At 37.6% G+C, this 18,234-nt stretch overlaps 1 protein-coding gene across 1 annotated transcript in view; it reads left to right on the top strand.

The window, feature by feature from the left end:
• Positions 1-15,386, top strand: part of Cpr76Bc (Cuticular protein 76Bc) — a 61,157-nt gene extending 45,771 nt beyond the window's left edge. The window contains exons 3-4 of the mRNA XM_065227141.1: positions 14,147-14,323; positions 14,387-15,386. Of these exons, the coding sequence (XP_065083213.1) occupies positions 14,147-14,323; positions 14,387-15,199 (990 nt within the window). The 3' untranslated portion in view covers positions 15,200-15,386. The remainder of the gene's footprint in view (positions 1-14,146; positions 14,324-14,386) is intronic.
• Positions 15,387-18,234: the final 2,848 nt, after the last annotated feature.

The raw sequence follows: 18,234 nt of genomic DNA, 5'->3' as shown, positions 1-18,234 counted from the left end.
CTGTTAAAAACCTGTGTGAAAGCGCTGACCGTGGATCCTACTCAGATGATCGCTACATAGCGTATAGCGGGACAACATTGAACATAGATAAGTTCAAATCAGAGGAATCGATGCTTCATTGCTTATTGCACAACCACGAACTATTAATTTTCCATTATGTCGAGGTACGTATGTCGCCTGCGAGGGGCTCCGTTCAATACATGAGAGTGTACAACCTAGCACCAAAAGCCCCGGATAGCGATCTAGCATTGGTGCTAGGGATATACGGTGATGTAAAGCGTGTAGTACTGGAGAAATTTCCAGCTGCCTTGGGCCTCGATATGCTGATAGGTGTACGGGGAATGTACATGGACGTATAACAATGAGATTTCCAAGTCGCTGCATTTCTTCAATCGGAAGGGGAACATGTGCTATCAAGGGAACAGAACTTGCGTTTCCTTTGTTAGATGAAGGGGCGCATTGGATGAACTTGGATAAACCAAAATATAGATATTTCTTAAACAGTGACAACAAAACTGATGGCAGAAAAATGGAAAAAAGGGGCCAAAATAAAAAAAAAAAATGCCTTTTTTTCTTGACTATAAAAAAAAATTCAACGGCTATAACTTGTTTTTTTTTTCAGAACAGATTTAAGTCAAATTTAAGGCATTTTAAACACCACAATATTTACTACAAATGTGCAAAAAATTCAGCAGATTCGACTCATCCTATCAAGCCAATAATAATACCGATAAACTTAGAATAGTGGAGCACCTTGCACTGCAGCCAAAATGCTATGCACATCTTGAAAAGTTACAGCTCATTAAACTTTTTCTGAGAGAAAAAAAATGACGAAGTTCTATACTTTTGTCCAGTACTGTATCAAAGAATCCAGAAAAAAGTAATTCTGGTTAAAACTTCATCCGCAAACAACGGTACCTCTCTGTACTTAGGGCTGCCCTTTTTTCAGAATTCAATAGTTCTTTGTTTCGATAGCCTCGTCAGCGTTGGTCCAATGCTAATTCACTGCACAACCCAACACCCACCCAACATTTAATGCTTGCAAAAAAGCATCTACTTTTCACGGAAAACTCTACAGGCCGCCACAGTCATGCATGATCTACGGCTTAGCTAGCCGGATTCTGATCAACATTCTACCGTTTCGTTTCTCATACTTTAAGCGTCTCACAATAAAGGTATAAGCGACAAAAAAGTGGGCGTGTATGTAATGGTCGATAAATTGATTTTTTTTTTCGCTCCATTCACTTGATTTTTGCAATTTATGGCACCTATGGCCATCACCGGCTGACGTTTATAAAGTGTTTATTTTATTAGATTTTGCGTTCCGGCAAGTTCACGCAGGCTGGACGATGATCTTCGATCATGCTACTCATTTCGAATACCTACTTTTCCATCTAAATACCCGTACAACCGGAGAATGCAATCTGTCGGTGTTGTTTTTGCATCAAACACTCCTCATCGTTTCGTGTTGCGATGAAGGTGGCGGACGAACGGGTGCTAAATGTCACCAACTTCAAGTGCAACCGAGTCGACAGACATTCGGTTGTTTTCCTTTGAGCAGGATTAAACGATTTCATTTTTATAGCGACCCGGTTTTTGACCATGAAATTAATCCCCAATTGAACCTGGGGAAAAAGGTTGAAATGAAGTCACTCGATGATCAAGCTCAGAAGTGAGTTGTTCCATTACCAGTAGGTACGTGTATTTCCTTGAACAATGCGTATTCGAAGGAACAAATTAGGATAAATCCCAAGGTGAGATGGTTTGTTTGCTTATACTCCTATTCAGTCATGGATAGCACTATTTCTTGAAAAATAGAATCAAATGATCTTGAACAGTTTACGACTCCATTTATCAATCACACCGATCAATGCCAAAATAAACAACTGTGTAAAACTTAAACCGACCGGCTAACGCAAAAAAATAACTCCTATAGAAAGTAATCTTAGATCTTGATTTCATTCGATTTGTACAACGAGACTGGCGCCAGCCATCGAAATACCTCCTCCGGGCGATATATATGTGATCTGCATGTACGCATTTGTACGAAAGGTGCTAATTTTAATTGATGCATGCGACCGTACGTCCAAAGATTTATAATAATCAGGCAGTAAAAGATTCAAATTGAAAAAAAAGCTGCTCAATCCGAATGCAACTCACCTCAAAGTGAGCATAGTAGACAAAGTCAAGATCAACAGAAAAGTGCACTTTGTGATAGCATTGAGCGAGGAAAAAACGTTTTATTACAATGTGGGATTTTCTATCACCTACAGTGGATTTTCGCTCCGGCCGATCAAGTTTCGAACCGGTGGTAGTGGGCAAACAAAACCAACCGAACGATAGTAAAAGTATGAATGGGTTATACAAGCTACGCATATGCGAACCGATCGATGGCTCCCCCTGATTTCCCTGCTATCCGACTGTGGGCTAGCATGAATGAAGCTGGAAGAAAGAAGACGAAGAAGAAGAAAACAGAAGCACAAAGCAGCAGCAGCAGCAGCACCAACAGCAGCGGCTGCGACAGCGCGATCGCGACATGATTCGATAGCGATCGCAATAAATTAATAATGACATTACAAGGTATTTAATTAGACGTTGACACTTGAGTTCATTATTTGGTTTCACCAGGCGCAGGGGCACACACACGCACGTTTGCATTTGCTAATTGGAGCGAATTATGAGGACAACGTAGGATTGTTTGGTCGCGATTTGGTCTGTCACCGAAAGCTGGGGCCATTGGAACGCCAATATGCAACAGCAATGGACCTTTCAAAAAGCGAAAGGATGAAGGACTCTTGAAAGGGGCTGTCGCACTGTGCTGCTTTCAAAGTGGTATTTATGCGCCTAATGGGAATGTCCGAATATCGGTAATTATACGAATGGTTTGCCATTTTTAGATATTAAGTTTGAACTAAGGACCACCACGAACATTTCATACGTTAGTAGATACAAAGCTACAAAAGGATATCCAAATCTATTGTCTAACGGTCAGATTCTCTGCAACGCATCACTAACGGATGCAACGTGGGCCTTGACTAAAGTATTTTTAAGATTTAGTTTTACCGTGGATTTTGGAATCCACGCGCTTTATTATTCTATTCGTAACATATTTTAAAAGACTTAATTATTTTTCATCAAATTAGTTGTTCTAAATGTTCTAAATTAGGAAACTATCAAAAAGTAAGTTTTCCAGATTTATTTTAAATTTTCACAAGGATTTAGCTTCAAATCGTTCTTAAAGCTCTTGGCAGACTTCTTTAAGAACAATCTTTAGATTCAATCTGGTATTCCCGGATATCTTTTTAAATACTACCCTAATTCACTGAAAGAAATTTATGGTATAGGGTAGAGAGCTACTACGTCATAATCGTCCATTTCGTACAACAATCACTTTAGGTTTTATTTTCCAACCCAGAATATTAATTATTCCGCTGCTGGTAGCCCTGCAACCACACAGATGAAGGCGATGTTTTTGACGCTTGCGGGAAAGCATTGTCAGCACTGAAACATCGGTAATACGAAATAATTAATATTTTGAGCTCATCATTAAAAAATCTAAAATTTTACATAAGATTTTTACGACATTCGCAACTTTACCAAAATGGTGGTGTTCGAAAAAAAAAGTGCTAACGCTACCTACATGCGCGTAAAAACTCGAAAAGTTGGAATATACGAAAAATCTTATATAAGATTTTAGATAATTCATGCTTACATCGTGGACAGAAGAATCAGCAAAATTGATCAGTCTCGCAAGGTAAAAAAATGTGGTTTTGCCAACAGCGGAAAAAATATTATTTAGGTAGAGATGAAACGTCGCTAGAACTATACCATAGCCACAGAAAGTATATGAGCAAGTCAAATGTGCACTCTTTTGCCTGTAGACTTGAAGAAATACTTCAAGCCTACTAATCCATTCATGTATGAGTTAGGTAAAGGAGTATGCGTTTGACTAGTGCTGTCGTATTAATGGCTTTCGCTAATTTTCAACTTCTATTCAATTTTCACACTGCCGTACTCTAGCAGAACTATCAACCTACCCTCTTCAGAACTTTCTCTACCTAATAAAGTATCTCACTATAAAGCTTCATGTTGATATTAGGTAGCATTTCCGACCAACTCCATTATTTTGTGCTACGAAATTTAAAAAATAAGCCTTTCAGTTGCTTAATAACATAACTTTAAAAAATCACAAAAAAATATCGTTTTTTAGAGATCTCAACAGGTGTCCCCCATTAAAGTCCTTACTCTGATTGCTTAAGGAAAACTATTTGGGAGTGAATAGCTCTCCAATCAAAGTTCAGAGCAGGACAAGCATAACAATTAGTATTGCCAGCCACGCCCATATTCTCCGTGACGGGGAAAGAAAGGATATTGTTAATGTAACATCCACTAAATAAACGGGAGGCCAGTGACTCATCAAGGCCCCCATAGGTGCTACGATGTTGAATAGTTGGGTAGGAGCTGAGTCAGCTTTTTCAAATGGAAATTTTGAACGCGTAGTGTAGTCAAAATAAAAAAATAAAAAAACATTCCTTTGAATGATAATTTCATTGTCCTCGAATTTTAGGAAAAAAAAAATAGTCTGCATTTTTAAATAGATGCTCAGTTCAAAATAAAGAAAATTGTTTTATAACTCGGACCTAAAAAAAAATCAATGTCCTAAAGTTTCAAAAATTTATAAAAGTCAAAGATTTTGAAATGCATTAATCCTTTGTTTCATATATTTGATTTATTTAGAAATATTGTAAAGTCCAATATATCGAATATTTTAGTTCCAGAGAAAAAATGAATATATCATCATGGCAAAATATAGTTTAAAGTCTAGGGATCTTAAAATTATTGGTTTTTTTTTCTGTGTCTTATGCATATTTTAAAGTTGCCTGAGGATCTTGAAATTTGCCTTCACAGCAAAAAATTAATTTTAATATCACATCAAAGTTGATGCACTTCAATCGTGTCGAAAATATGGTGTGCCAAAAAAATAAACAAATGCAGTAAAAGCAGCGGAATGTCAGCTCATGCACTGTATTAATGATAATTTTGTCCTTTTTGACAAGTAATATTATACCATATATTCGACACGATTGAAGTGCATCCAAATTGATGTGATATTAAAATTATTTTTTTGCTGTGTACATCTAAAATTCTTAACACAGAGAGTCGTAGTTTACTTTGTGAAGTAAGGGGCATGGTAACCCAAAAATGTGAATTGTAAGAACCAAATGGAAACAACGAGCGTCACGTCAAAGTATAATTATATGAAGGCATAAGCGCTTTTTCGTAGCTTGTTTCATCTCCAGGTTCAATAGATCATCGGTTGTAGAGGTTTATTCTTGTCTAAAGGGCACCGGCGTCGAGTTTAAGTTTGAATAAATCCCAAGGTCTATCATATTAAGGAGAATTATAGTAACATCGCTTGATTATCGTGTGTTTTGTGCAACTAAACATCGTCATAAACGTAACCTTCGGGGCCGAGATTGAATGGTTGCAATAGCATCGCGATCGTAGCTTGTATGATGTGATATGAGGGGCTTGGTGGTCTTAGTGTGACCATTTTTGCTTACTGAGTAAAACAGCATGATATTAATCTCAAGCTCCTCCACATTTGTTAATCACTTTATTTTATAGTGTGAATACTTTGGAATAAAAGGAGCTTGTGGTTACTGATAAGAAGACCATGGATTTAATCCCAAGCTCCTTCGCGTTATAGGATCGTTAGGATATCAATTCAGCATATCGTTTACCAAAAGGAACCCTGCTGCAAACCCAAACCTATTACCCAATATCCCACTGATTCCTCGTGGAAGAGCAGAGGTGTTCTTGGCTTTCATCAAAGCGAGTGTCACGACAACACATTCCTACCCATTTCTTTATTGACCTGTGTTCGGGCGCGGCCGGTGCAGGAATTACTAAGTTTGAGATCACCAGTTTTTATAAATTGAGGATGAATGCTAGTCCCAAGCATCGTCTATTGGTTATCTGTGTAATTACAGTTAATCTGGCAATAACAGAGCAGCAACCGAGGGCGATCATCCATGCTCATTAGACTGATGCAAAATTTGAAATTTTCGCTCCACGCCCCATAAACACCAATGTTGCCTGCTGAACAGTTGATTGAGCATAATCATAAGACATCAGTGATTTGAATCCTTGATAATATTTGTTCCTTATATTTGATCGAAAAGTGATCTTCAACAAAGTTATAGCTGAGAAAATTTTCAACCAGCTCAGCTATTTATTTGAGTGAACTGGTGAATTTTGAGATATATATGTACCGAAATTATGGTTTCTCCATAGTAATTCCCATATAAACTTCAAATGGTTTGTGCCAAGTCAGTTTCTCACTAAATGAGTTCAAGTTTTGGGAGGCTAATCAGGGCCCAATTTGGAACCGTTTGAGCACTGTGGAGCGAAAATTTCAAATTTTGCATCAGTCTAATGCTCATGCTCATGCTAAAAATCTTAACACAGATTTTATTTCAAGAATTTCACTAGAATCATATTGGTATTTCCTGACAGTACTTTTTGGAACTTCTTCTGGTATACATTACATTTAGAAATACGCTTCAAATAACTCTTGAAATTCACTCTACAATTAGCTTAGAATTTCTAATAACTCTCGCAGAATTACCATGAAATTCCCTCATAATTCTCCTTAAAATTCGTTTGAAAATCATACTACTCTCCAAAAACTTCAATAAAATTATTCCTTGGATTACTTTTGATTTCTAGTCACGAATTCCATTACATTTTCACAGGATTCTTTTGGACCCTTCCTATTGATTCCATACAAATTTCAAAATACTCCACCGAATTCTTTTGCAGTAGTCCATTTTATTACTTTCAAATTCTTCTCTGCATTTATTTAGAATAATACTCATTGGAATTGATTTGGAATCATTCATAATATTTTTATTGAGTTCTCTTCAGAACTCTACAGGCATTCTACTAAAAAGTACCTTGGCATCCTCTTTCGAACATACAATTGATTGGAATTGGAATTCACCTAATAAATCTCTTGAAATTCTAGTCATATCTACCTTGCAGTTTATTTAGTACTTACCTTCAAATTTTACCAACAAGTGTGTTAGTTTATTTCCTTTAAATTCCGTTATAATTGCTTATCTTTTGACAGATACTCGTATTTCGTCTACTACTTGTAGACTTCATCAGTGCCAAGTGGTGTTGAGTACTTGGCACTGATGAATCCTGCAAGTAGTTGACGAAATACGCGTATCTGTCAAAAAATAAGCAATTATAGCGGAATTTAAAGGAAATAATCCAACACACTCAAAGCTCTTCATCCAAAAAAGTGTTAAAAACTTTAAAAACGCAAAATATCCATGTTCAACATTTAATTTTTTTTTTCTAATACAGCTTGTGAAAAATGTAAAATTTTGAAGTATCGAAAACCTTGGACACTAATTTTTTTAAAAATCGTAGAAATCGTATAAATGTGCAAATAGTAGTATGTGTCGCATTAATGTGTATAATGTACAATGTGCATAAATATTGCATAGAAATAAAGTTCAAAATTTTGACTTACGATTCTTGTTAATGTTTAAGTGGCCAAGGATTTAAATATTTCAAATTATAACCCAATAACAATCTAAATGCTTTATCATTGTTTTATCATAGCATTCCTTGCAACATGTGTTTTATTATGGTTTATTGTGGTTGTCATAAAATCAGGCTGTCAAGTCCTCTATAAAACTATTTAATGACTGCTAAATAAAAACTAAGACTTCATAGTTTTAACGGTAGCTGTGAGGTGGTTCTGTATTACTACTTATATGTGAAGCAGTGATGCAAAATATCATGACACTCACGTGACACTCGTCTTCGCATCAACCGACTATCGCTGACAGATCGTTTTGTCACGCAGTGAGAGTTAGAGCCATGGCAAACGACAATCACCAGTAATGGTCGCTGCTCACAAGCAAAACGTTACACTCGCTGCCGATGATGAAAAGCACAACGAAAACAGTGAAGACTTCTGTAGTACGATCATGAAAAAAAGCTAAACGAAAGAAGAAAATGAAAACAATGCCTTCGCATTCCAAGTTCGTCTCGGCAGGCTCGAGTGTGTGAGTTACAAACACAGCAGGCAACATTAAACGGAAGCTGTTGGGCTCACTCACCAACACACTCACATAAACAAGCAAAGCAGCAACTGCTTCAAAACGAGCACAGATGAGTATCGTGATTGTCAGGAATGACCAGATCGGTGCTGGATCAGAACAGAAGACGACATTCACCAGTTGCTTTTACTTCTTTCGTCAACTTGATGGATGGTCATGGAAAGAGCTTCGACGAGCACATTGATAGGAATGTACAAAGCGTTACTACCATCAGCTGTTTGATGACGGTGATTGTGATAGGTCGCAACTCTGATGTGAAGTATAAAACCAAAAACAAAACATACAATTATGTTTTATGGCATACCGTTAGATAGCATTTCCAACCAACTCTGAAAACCGCAAACTTCGCGTATGAAGTAACATAAAAAATACTTTGAATGTAACAACTCAAGGCGGAAGTAGCCGTCAACAATGTTGATGATGGTACAGCACGCAGCAACCACCCTACTGCTTTCTATCTGAGATGACTACGTTGGTCATGACGAGAGGAGCAACACAATAGTTGAATAAAGAAGAATTGCATTATAACACACCATCGAATGGAAATGCTTTCGGCAACGTGGGCTTCATATTAGATAGCTTTTCCAACCAACTCTGAAAATTGCAAACTTTGCGTATGAAGTAACATAAAAACACTCAGCGGCGCCGGTGGTGTAGTGGTAAGCGTGATTACCTCTCACCCCAACAGGTCTGGGTTCAATCCCAGTCGGCGCCGCCGGGATGTTCTGAGGCATAACATCTCTGATCACGCCTTCCTTCGGAAGGGAAGTAAAGCCGTTGGTCCCCGGTTCATGAGTTGATGGGTCGAAAGGTAGGGTCCAGTTGTGGGAGCTGTCTTCCTGGCGTCGGTAGCATTGGTGCTCAGCACGGAAAACAAGATCGACGGAAAATAAACCAAAGGCAAAAAAAACATAAAAACACTTTGAACATACAATTATGTTTTACGGTATACTATTTCATGACCGATATATAACTTGAAGCACTCTTAAACATTCATTAAAGCCTCATTACAACCATCATTCTTATCAGAGGCCGTCAGAGGCCGTAGATTCACAGATAATAAATGCACTACTATACTTTACAATACACTTCCGAAAGATCCACGAACCCTTCATACATTCTTTACCGTTACATCTTGATTACAGGATCGGTTGAAATGTTGAATTTTTGATAGGTTGCCATGCTTTTTGTATTGTTTTGTTTCGTTGTATCAAATAAAACCAGCAAGCTAGCTATAAGCTAAGATATAACTTAACGCTTTCATGTTGGACTAGGAAATGCTAAGATTTAACTATTAATTTTATGCTATGCTTTAGAATTCCAATTTAGGAGAGTACACTGACGCATTTTTAAGGAGCGGCAAGTAATAACGAAAAAATAACGAAACTTGCACACAATATGAACAAATAAAGATTGTACTCGAAAAAAAGGCAACACTTTCTTTTGTGTATAACTTTCATTGCATGGGGAAAAAAATTGTGAAATTTTGAGTAAAACTAGTTTAGAGTGGAATGTTTACATGTGAAAAATATCGTCACAATCTGTCAAGTGGTTATCGAGATGGTCGTGGAAAATTCAGCCCAGTCCCGCAGGTGGATCACGAAACAGTTTGGAAACGACAATTCGACCGTGTCCCGTGTGATAAAATCGTTCAAGGAGACCCAGACAACCCAGCGGAAGAAAAGCGAAGACGACTGATCCCGTGAACGCAAGGAAGGTGAGGGATTACTTCAAGCGCAATCCGAACCTTTCGATTCGGAACGTGGCGAAGAAGGTCAATTCTTCCGTCTGGATCTTCCAGCAGACAATGAAGCGAGCCAAACTTCTTGTCTTCAAGGTAAGGAAGGCGCCTAACCGAAACCATAAGCAGAATACTATGGCCAAATCCCGCGACAGGAAGCTGTACCGCGAGAAGGTCGACAAATTTGCCAAAAAGTACTTAGTGTGGCAGCCGATCTGTGGGTACAACAAATTCAAGAGCCGTATATAACGACCGCCACCATCAACGGCCAAGAAAAATGCCTCCAGAAGCGTCTGCTGTCCTTTCTCCGGTCCCAGGAAGGTGACACTTTGTTTTGGTTGTGATGGCGCAAGTGTTGCACAGGATTTGATGGGTAGCGTTAAGTTCAAGGTGCGAGCATTTAGCCTAGGAGAGAAGGTTGAATAAACCAACTTTGTAAAAACATAGCTAATATGTGTATATTTATTCCCTGAGGGTTTAAAAAATATCCTACCTAAAATTAATTTTAGATTGATCATTTTTGTCTATAGCATTTTTTCGAGTACAGTCTTTTCACTTAAATTGATAGGCGATAATGCACTTTCATTATTCAACATTTTTTCTGTGCATAATTAAATAACATGTGACTGGTTATTTTTCAACAGTAGTAACAGTTATCTACTGAATAGGTAATCTTTTAATGATTATTTGATGTATAGTGCTAATGTAGACAAAATAGAAATATCCCTATATTTTAGTATTCATAAACCCAACTTAAAACCTTCAAGGTTGTCAAAATGCGTATCATGTTCTATCAACTTCTTCAGAAGCGATTTATGCGGTTGTAAAATAGTGTTTTGGTAGTCATGGAAAGGCTGTTCAAACTTTCTGAACAGGAGGAGGATTTATGCTTTAATTTTGAACAACCACGTGTAGAGTGTGATAAAACTGACTGAAAACCTATGCTCCTAAGGTAGTTCGCGTATCAAGTTTTAATTATAGCATTAAAACTGGGCCAATTTTATAGCGGTTAACAGAAGGTTGTTACAACAATGTGGTCATCAGTGAAGGTTTTATAATTTGGTTATATCAACTGCTATAAAGCTTCAATAAAACAAAAATAGTTGTTTGGGAAGCTCTTTTTTGCAATCATGAATATTGAACAAGGATATTTTAAGATATATTTATTCAAGTATAAAAGCCTGAGATATCATTTAGATTAGACGCAATATTTTCATACTACGATTTGAAACATGAAAAATACGAAATAACCAAGCAGCGTTGCCAGATATACCGATTTATCGGTATTTGTACCGATTTTTGAACTTGATACCGATGTACACATAAGGTTCCTCAGAATACCGATGTTTCAGATTTTACTACAATTTATACGAATTTTTTTTAATAATTAAAATGATTATTGCATGCCCACGCTTAAATGTATGATACATTCATCATCAATATGTCAAATTAGTTTTAAAAAAATATTCATCTTCAAAAATTTCTTATGCTTGATATTTTTTCGATAAGTGTTTTAGAGTTCTAGGCCAAAGACGATAAAAAAAATTAAAATATTGACTCAACCTTCTTCGAATCACATCAAACTTTGCATAATTGTGTGTTATGGGCAATCGTTATCAATTTTGCTAAAAAAAATCAGCCATTTTGAATCTTGCATTTTTTTTTTTTTTTCAAAATGACGTCTTTGTCATTTTTAGTAAATTGTAGCACGAAAATGTCACTTCTGATCAAAATGACGTCCGAGATAAAATTGTTTAGAAAAGTATTGTCTTTCTGGAAAAAAATGTACCCGGTAATATTTAAAAACTTAAATCTCTAAATGTGTCTCTTCAATATTTACAATTTATTTTTAAAATAAATCTTATGATTAATGAAAACTTTTGGAGTATTTTATAGGAACGCTTGAAATTTGAAAGAAATTGTAGAATATCAACTTATGGGTATAATTTTAAACTTCTTGTTAACAACCTTTTTTGTTGTAATTGTTTACACTGATAAAGATTTATAACGTTTAAAATATTGTTTCGTCTGTAAAAATTACTTAAAAAGCGTACTAGCAAACAGTTCAAACATTTTACCAAAAATTCTTGTTCATCGATTTTAGTCAATTTGCAAGTGTCCATGGTTTCCAATATTTCAAAAAGTTTACATTTTTCATGAGCTTCTTTCAAAAAATATATAATGTGAAGATCTACTTTTTGAGATATTTGAATTATTTACACTTTTCTTATTTTTTTTACTTTCCAACAATAAGAGGAAGCAACTTGATTGGTTCAGCAAATCTGGGTGCCATCAGAGGTTCTAATAAGGCCTTGAATAAACAATTTGCAAGAAATCAATGTATCAAATGCTAATCAATAAAAAAAATCAGAACTCATCCTTTGTAACTTATAAAAAATAGAACATGAACCAATAGAAATCAATGAACCAATCAATCAAACCAAATCAATCCTATTTTAAAGAAGAGTTGTTGCAGTTAGTTGAAGCACTTTTGCTGAAGATATTAGCTTTTTATCTCGCATGGTTCATCTTCTATGTTATTTTTTAATAAATAACATAGGATGTGCCCTGAAAACTTTTTTTTAATTATCGATTTATGCATTGATTTTCCATTATTGGATTGTTCTACACAGTAAAAAATTAATTTTGATATCACATCAAAGCGGATGCACTTCAATCGTATCGAAAATATGGTGTAACGTTACTTGCCAAAAAGGACAGAATTATCATAATAACAGTGCATGTACTGTCATTATGCTGCTTTTACTGCATTTGTTTATTTTTGTGGCCATAAAAATTATATTAGATTTTCGACATGATTAAAGTGCATCCTCTTGGATGTAATATTAAAATTTATTTTTTGCTGTGTATGCACCTTTATAACTTGTGTTGAATAGTTATAGATGATTTAAGTTAGACAAAATATTCCAAAAGATAATTGAATGAGTTAAACAAAAAAGTAATTTGCACATTTCTCGCCGAAGATGATTGAAAATACGATCTTTCAAATGTAACAGGATAACAAAAAAAAACTACATCCACAGATTGGCTAAAATAAATCCTATAACTTTTCCGAAGACACTAAGTATTTACCTAAATCTAATGTTTTTTCGCTGTCAATTATATCCTCCTGAATACGACTCTTGTATCACTGTGCCATTGTAAGCATTGATGGTAATAATATTAAATCGTTCCATACCAAAACACTCATGGAAATACCAATTTTTGTGATAAAAACTTGTATAACCAGAACTGTAATCTTCCTGCGGGAACGACCTAAGGATTGACATTCGGTGTACTATTTACATTCTGCCCTCAGTGGACTGCACGGTGGTGAGTAAATGGTTACATTCTAAGGAGGGTTCTATCCAATGCGAACTAAATTCTAAAATCTAAGCCAACCTCCAGCAGCGTTCTGCGCCAGATTCGTTTTGCACTTAATTATGGCCGGCTTCACTCAACGTCAATTCAAATTATGCGCAACCACGATGGAGAAATATAAGCCTCCAACCAATCAATGTCGGTGCGTATAAGTACCCACTGCGCGGCTGCACCCCACCACAGATTACGTTGAACCCGGGTGGTCAGCCTGAGCATTGAACCGTCCCCGTCAGCCCTGCACGCATTAAAGGGAGGAGGCGGAATGCTCTTGCACCTGATCGACTGACCCAGTGCCCGGGCTGTGCATGCTAATAAGGTATAAAATTTTTATTAACATTGATTTTAGCATATTTCAGCCATTATAAAAATTATCATAAATTTCTTATTAAGCACATACCGCTTTCGGGCAATATTGATCAAAGCGGGAGCAGCAGAGCATAGGATGGTAAATGAAGTGTGTGACAGAGAGTTGATAGTAGGTATGTAGGAACAAACAGCAATTTAATTGGCACAACAAAGTTGCCTGATGCTGGCAGGTAACCGGATGAAAAGTTTTGTTTTTCATCAGATTTAATTATTGACCCTTGTAGCTCCATCTACAGCTGGCCGAGTCCGCGTGGCGCACTTCAGAATGCGAGACAGCTCTGTGAAATGCACCGGCGGCATGGCGGCGGCAGCAGCGTGTAATGAATGTGTGTCGATTGTCAATCATTCGAGTGATGTCGGCGCTCTGGAGGTGCTATAAATTATGTTTGGACAGCCACATCGTGCGAAGTTTGTTCTTGACGAAAAGCTTAAATGAAAATATTCTAAAATGGGATAGATTAGTTAAAAATTACATCGAGTCACATTGAACTCACTTTGATACTATTTCTTTCCTCAGGCACATCCATCGTACTCATTCAGCTACGGTGTGAAGGATCTGCACAGCGGTGACGTGAAATCCCAGTGGGAAACCCGTGACGATGGCATCGTGAAAGGTCACTACAGCGTGGTAGAGCCCGACGGATCAATCCGCGAGGTGGACTATACGGCCGACTCGAAATCAGGATTCAATGCGGTTTGCAAAACAGCTCTAATATTATTCATTATCCGTTCATATAATCAAATCCACTCGTTACAGGTAGTCAAAACCCATGGCCCCAATGCCCATCCCATCCATGACGAACATGATCATTTTCGGTACGATGAGCATCATTCGCAATCGAAGATCAATCACTTCAGCAAAAATCAGGATCACATCATTCTGAGCTCGGACGTTCCTCACCACGAGCAGGATATTGCCGAGCTTAGTGAAAAGAAACGGCCTACACCAACGCTACTGGAACTGAAACCACACGTTAACTTTGCTCACGAACACAAAGGTTACCGCCCGTCCTTCGGCGGTGAGAAGGAGGAATTCTTCTCCAAGGAGTTTGACTTTACCAAAGATAGCTTCAAACCAACGATCCGGATCGAAGAAGTCCAAGCACCCGACCTTTCGAAACTGAAACCCATCTCCTCCTCGGTTGACTTTTCCCATCTTGGAGAGAAAGAACTGGGTCCATATTATAATAAGGAGGTTCTCTACCAACCATTCGCTCAATACAATAATCAAGTTGCCCATCCTGTAACTCTACAGAAGGTCAAGCAGAGTGGCATTCGCCAATCGAACAGTCCCAAGAAAAACCTGTTGAAGCCGTTCACCACACCAGGATTGAAACATTTCACCACTCCAAAAGTTTACCAATTCAAGGCCCGTGGAGGTCCTCCACGACCGGACTATTCCAGTTATTTCCAACCACCGACTACTCTCGGCAAACGACAGTCACGAACCGGTCCGGTACTGTTTCCCAGTTCCCCTGATGCCCAGATGACTGCATCGGAGAAAATGATACAAACGATGATGAATCACCAGCAGCGAAGGGTACCCATCTATGCCAAGAATTACTCGTAAGCGAGTGATTGCTTTGCTTCTTCCTAGTGCAATACGGAAAGGGTTGACGATAATCGGAAACGGCCCTACCGGATCTGATTTTTAACTTACCTTTACGCTGTAATTAGGTGGCTAAATCTTATAGGCTGCCGATTTATTTATTAACCTGTTACTATGTGTTAATGTGATAAATTAAGTAGACGAGTATTATCTGCGTATTTAGATGAAATGTAGTCAATTCGCATTTTGAAACAAATAATCCCTGACTATTTCATGGCATGCATGTTACTTCATGGTGGTTATCACAGTGTCCTCAATAGATTGACCCACATTTATATGGGGGAAATTATTTATCTTTTTTTTCAACGGGCCAACCCCTAGATTTGTAACATTAGGTGAGAAAACCACTCTCTGAAAACATCAGTTCATTCGGATGTAACACGAGCTGGCGCTTTTGATTTAAAATTTATAAAGGGATATTGGTTGAAATGTATGGAGAAATAAAATTCCTTCACTCTTTCGTGCATAGAACTGGTTCAGCAAACTCGATTAAGCTCAGAATTTCTGAAAAAGGAAGCTTAAACTTTATGAAAGAACATCATCGTGATTCAATTTAGTATTAAGGAGATATTAATTAATTATGTGCATTCTGCTCGTATATTGCAATAAAATACAGACAGCTCATGCAACGCAGGGGCCTCATAGCCTAGTCAGTAAAGGCGGGTTCGATTCCCGATCCGGTCGAGGGAATCTTTCGGGTTGGAAATTTTCTCGACTTCCCTGGGCATAGGATATCATTGTGCTTGCCACACAATATACAAATTCATGCATTGGTATTGGTATCGAAAGCTCTCAATTAATAACTGTGGAAGTGCATTTAGAACACTAAGTTGAGAGCACGCAATAAGCTAATATGCGCTAAGCAATAAGCTTGAAAATGCGAATCTAGCGTAGTTTAGCGCCAAACGGAATGTTCTTATTACTGATGGCTTTCAGATGTACACTGGAGTTGCTTTTTACGCGGGGGAAACGTGCCGCGTAAAAAAAACTACCGAAATTTTGATTTTTCACATGCTTAAATATTTTTTATAAATCGGATGTCGATGCCATTCGTAATTATAGCATGCTATGGTTCATATAGACATATTTTAAAAATTTCTGTATTGACACCAAAAATTGTGATTTTTTTTTCAGTATGCCATTCGATTACCTATAGCTTGAAACGGATAATGTGATTGGAATCAAGTCGATAGGTTGTACCGTTGTCGAGAAATCGTTAAAAACGTACCGCGTAAATTGCGACTCAGCGGCACTAACCGTGTAAAAAAAAACCGTGTAAAAAAAACCGTGTAAAAAAAACCGCGTAAAAAAGACTTCAGTGTATTAACCTTTCCATTATATTATTATAAAGAAAAATAAATTTTTGAGATAATGTTAAAAGTCTAACACTGCTTCTTGACGCCAAACTCAGCCTACGGATTCTAAACTCGGCCTAACGCATTGAAACGCCAATGAATTTACTTCGGCCTATCGGATGAAGATAAAGATTGATTCGGTCAGAGCACTTCATTTGTGTTTGAGAATATTGGGGGCAAACTTTCATAACACGCGTTTTTATTGACTTCGTTCGGTAGCATTCGAACTAAAGTATCGTACCAAACGCATAATTTACCAGTTAAAGACGAAATCATGGATTTATTTGATGTTTTCTGCTAGATAGGCCCAAAATGGGCACTTATGCCGAAGTCGTTCTCTACCCTATAGGAGATTTGGTTGGAATTTCCATACACAAAATGCTCATATATTTTGACTATATGTTTTAGTATTACTTCTACGTGAAGTCAACGATTTACATAGTTGAAGATGCTAATTTCAAATAACAGACTGTAGTGGTAATTTTTATACGATAGATGGAGTAGATGAAAGCATAGAGTTGATAGTTCCGTTAGAGTACGGCAGTGTGAAGATTGCATATAGATATTAGAATAGCGAGCTAGGACAACTTTTAAGGAAGGTACAAATCGGTTTTTTCATCTCTCTTTACCAAACTCCCCCTTTGGAGAGGGATGGTGAGGGGTGAGCATTTTTTAAAAAATGCATCAAAGTAAATTGAACCTTAAGAACAGCGAACCCAAACACATAAAGCAACCAACGAAACAGACAAAACGGTTGCTACGACTACCATGACAAACTCGCTCTATAACATAGCTCGATCGGAGTGGTAGAAGGATAATATTATATTGCTTGCCTGCTTTGTTGCAATATACAAGGTTGAGGACATAGCTTGATCGGACATAATAAAAAAATTCCTATGAACACACGTGTATCATCTTTGGTTTTATTTCGTGCAGCAGCTTGCCAACAATTTGCTCGTTTCCTTTTGTCGCCCCGAGTGAGCTGTGTCGCACGGGCTGCTTGTCATGATAAAAAAGTAGAAGGGTCTGTGCCTAGGGGCACGAACGGAAGCTTGACGTAGGACCGCTAGTGGACGGAATAAATGTGAAGAGCATTTAGTTCTTTTAATTGATCAATTATCTATTATCTCAACTCTTTCCGTTTTTGAATTGTGGGCTTACCAAATTTGTAGTATTTTTTTTTTTCAAAGAGAAAGTTGATTAAGAGAATCAATCAAAATCAATTGCACCCCTGCTTCCAAGTTTCGTTAGGTACATGATTACAACTCTGGAGAGCATTTTGTGTGGTCGTTGGGGGCTACTATTCCAACACTTTACTGATGTAAGCTTGATGGCCCTGAAAAGGGCCGTTTTATTGAAGAGGACATCCATGGCCACTTACGCTTGGCGTGTTTAGTGTAGGTGACAGCATCACGGACCTCATTTTCCAGGAACACCTTCAGCACACCTCGTAAATCAGACAGAAGATACGTCAGACACCGCCACGGCGAGCCAGACGACGGATGGTGGTTATCTTGAAGAATTTGCGTTTGGTTCTGAATATGGCGATGAGTGTGCAAAACATTACGCAATTCCATCCCACCTATTCGCACGCGCCCGAGGATCGGAGGCGAATGCCACTTCGACTTGTTTCGTCTACTT

The sequence above is a fragment of the Ochlerotatus camptorhynchus genome, unplaced genomic scaffold (genome assembly GCF_037179485.1).
Source record: "Ochlerotatus camptorhynchus isolate MF236.1 unplaced genomic scaffold, CSIRO-AGI_Acam_v1.1 ptg000002l, whole genome shotgun sequence".
Classification (NCBI taxonomy): Eukaryota; Metazoa; Arthropoda; class Insecta; order Diptera; family Culicidae; genus Ochlerotatus; species Ochlerotatus camptorhynchus.
This window is presented reverse-complemented; position numbering and strand designations above follow the sequence as displayed.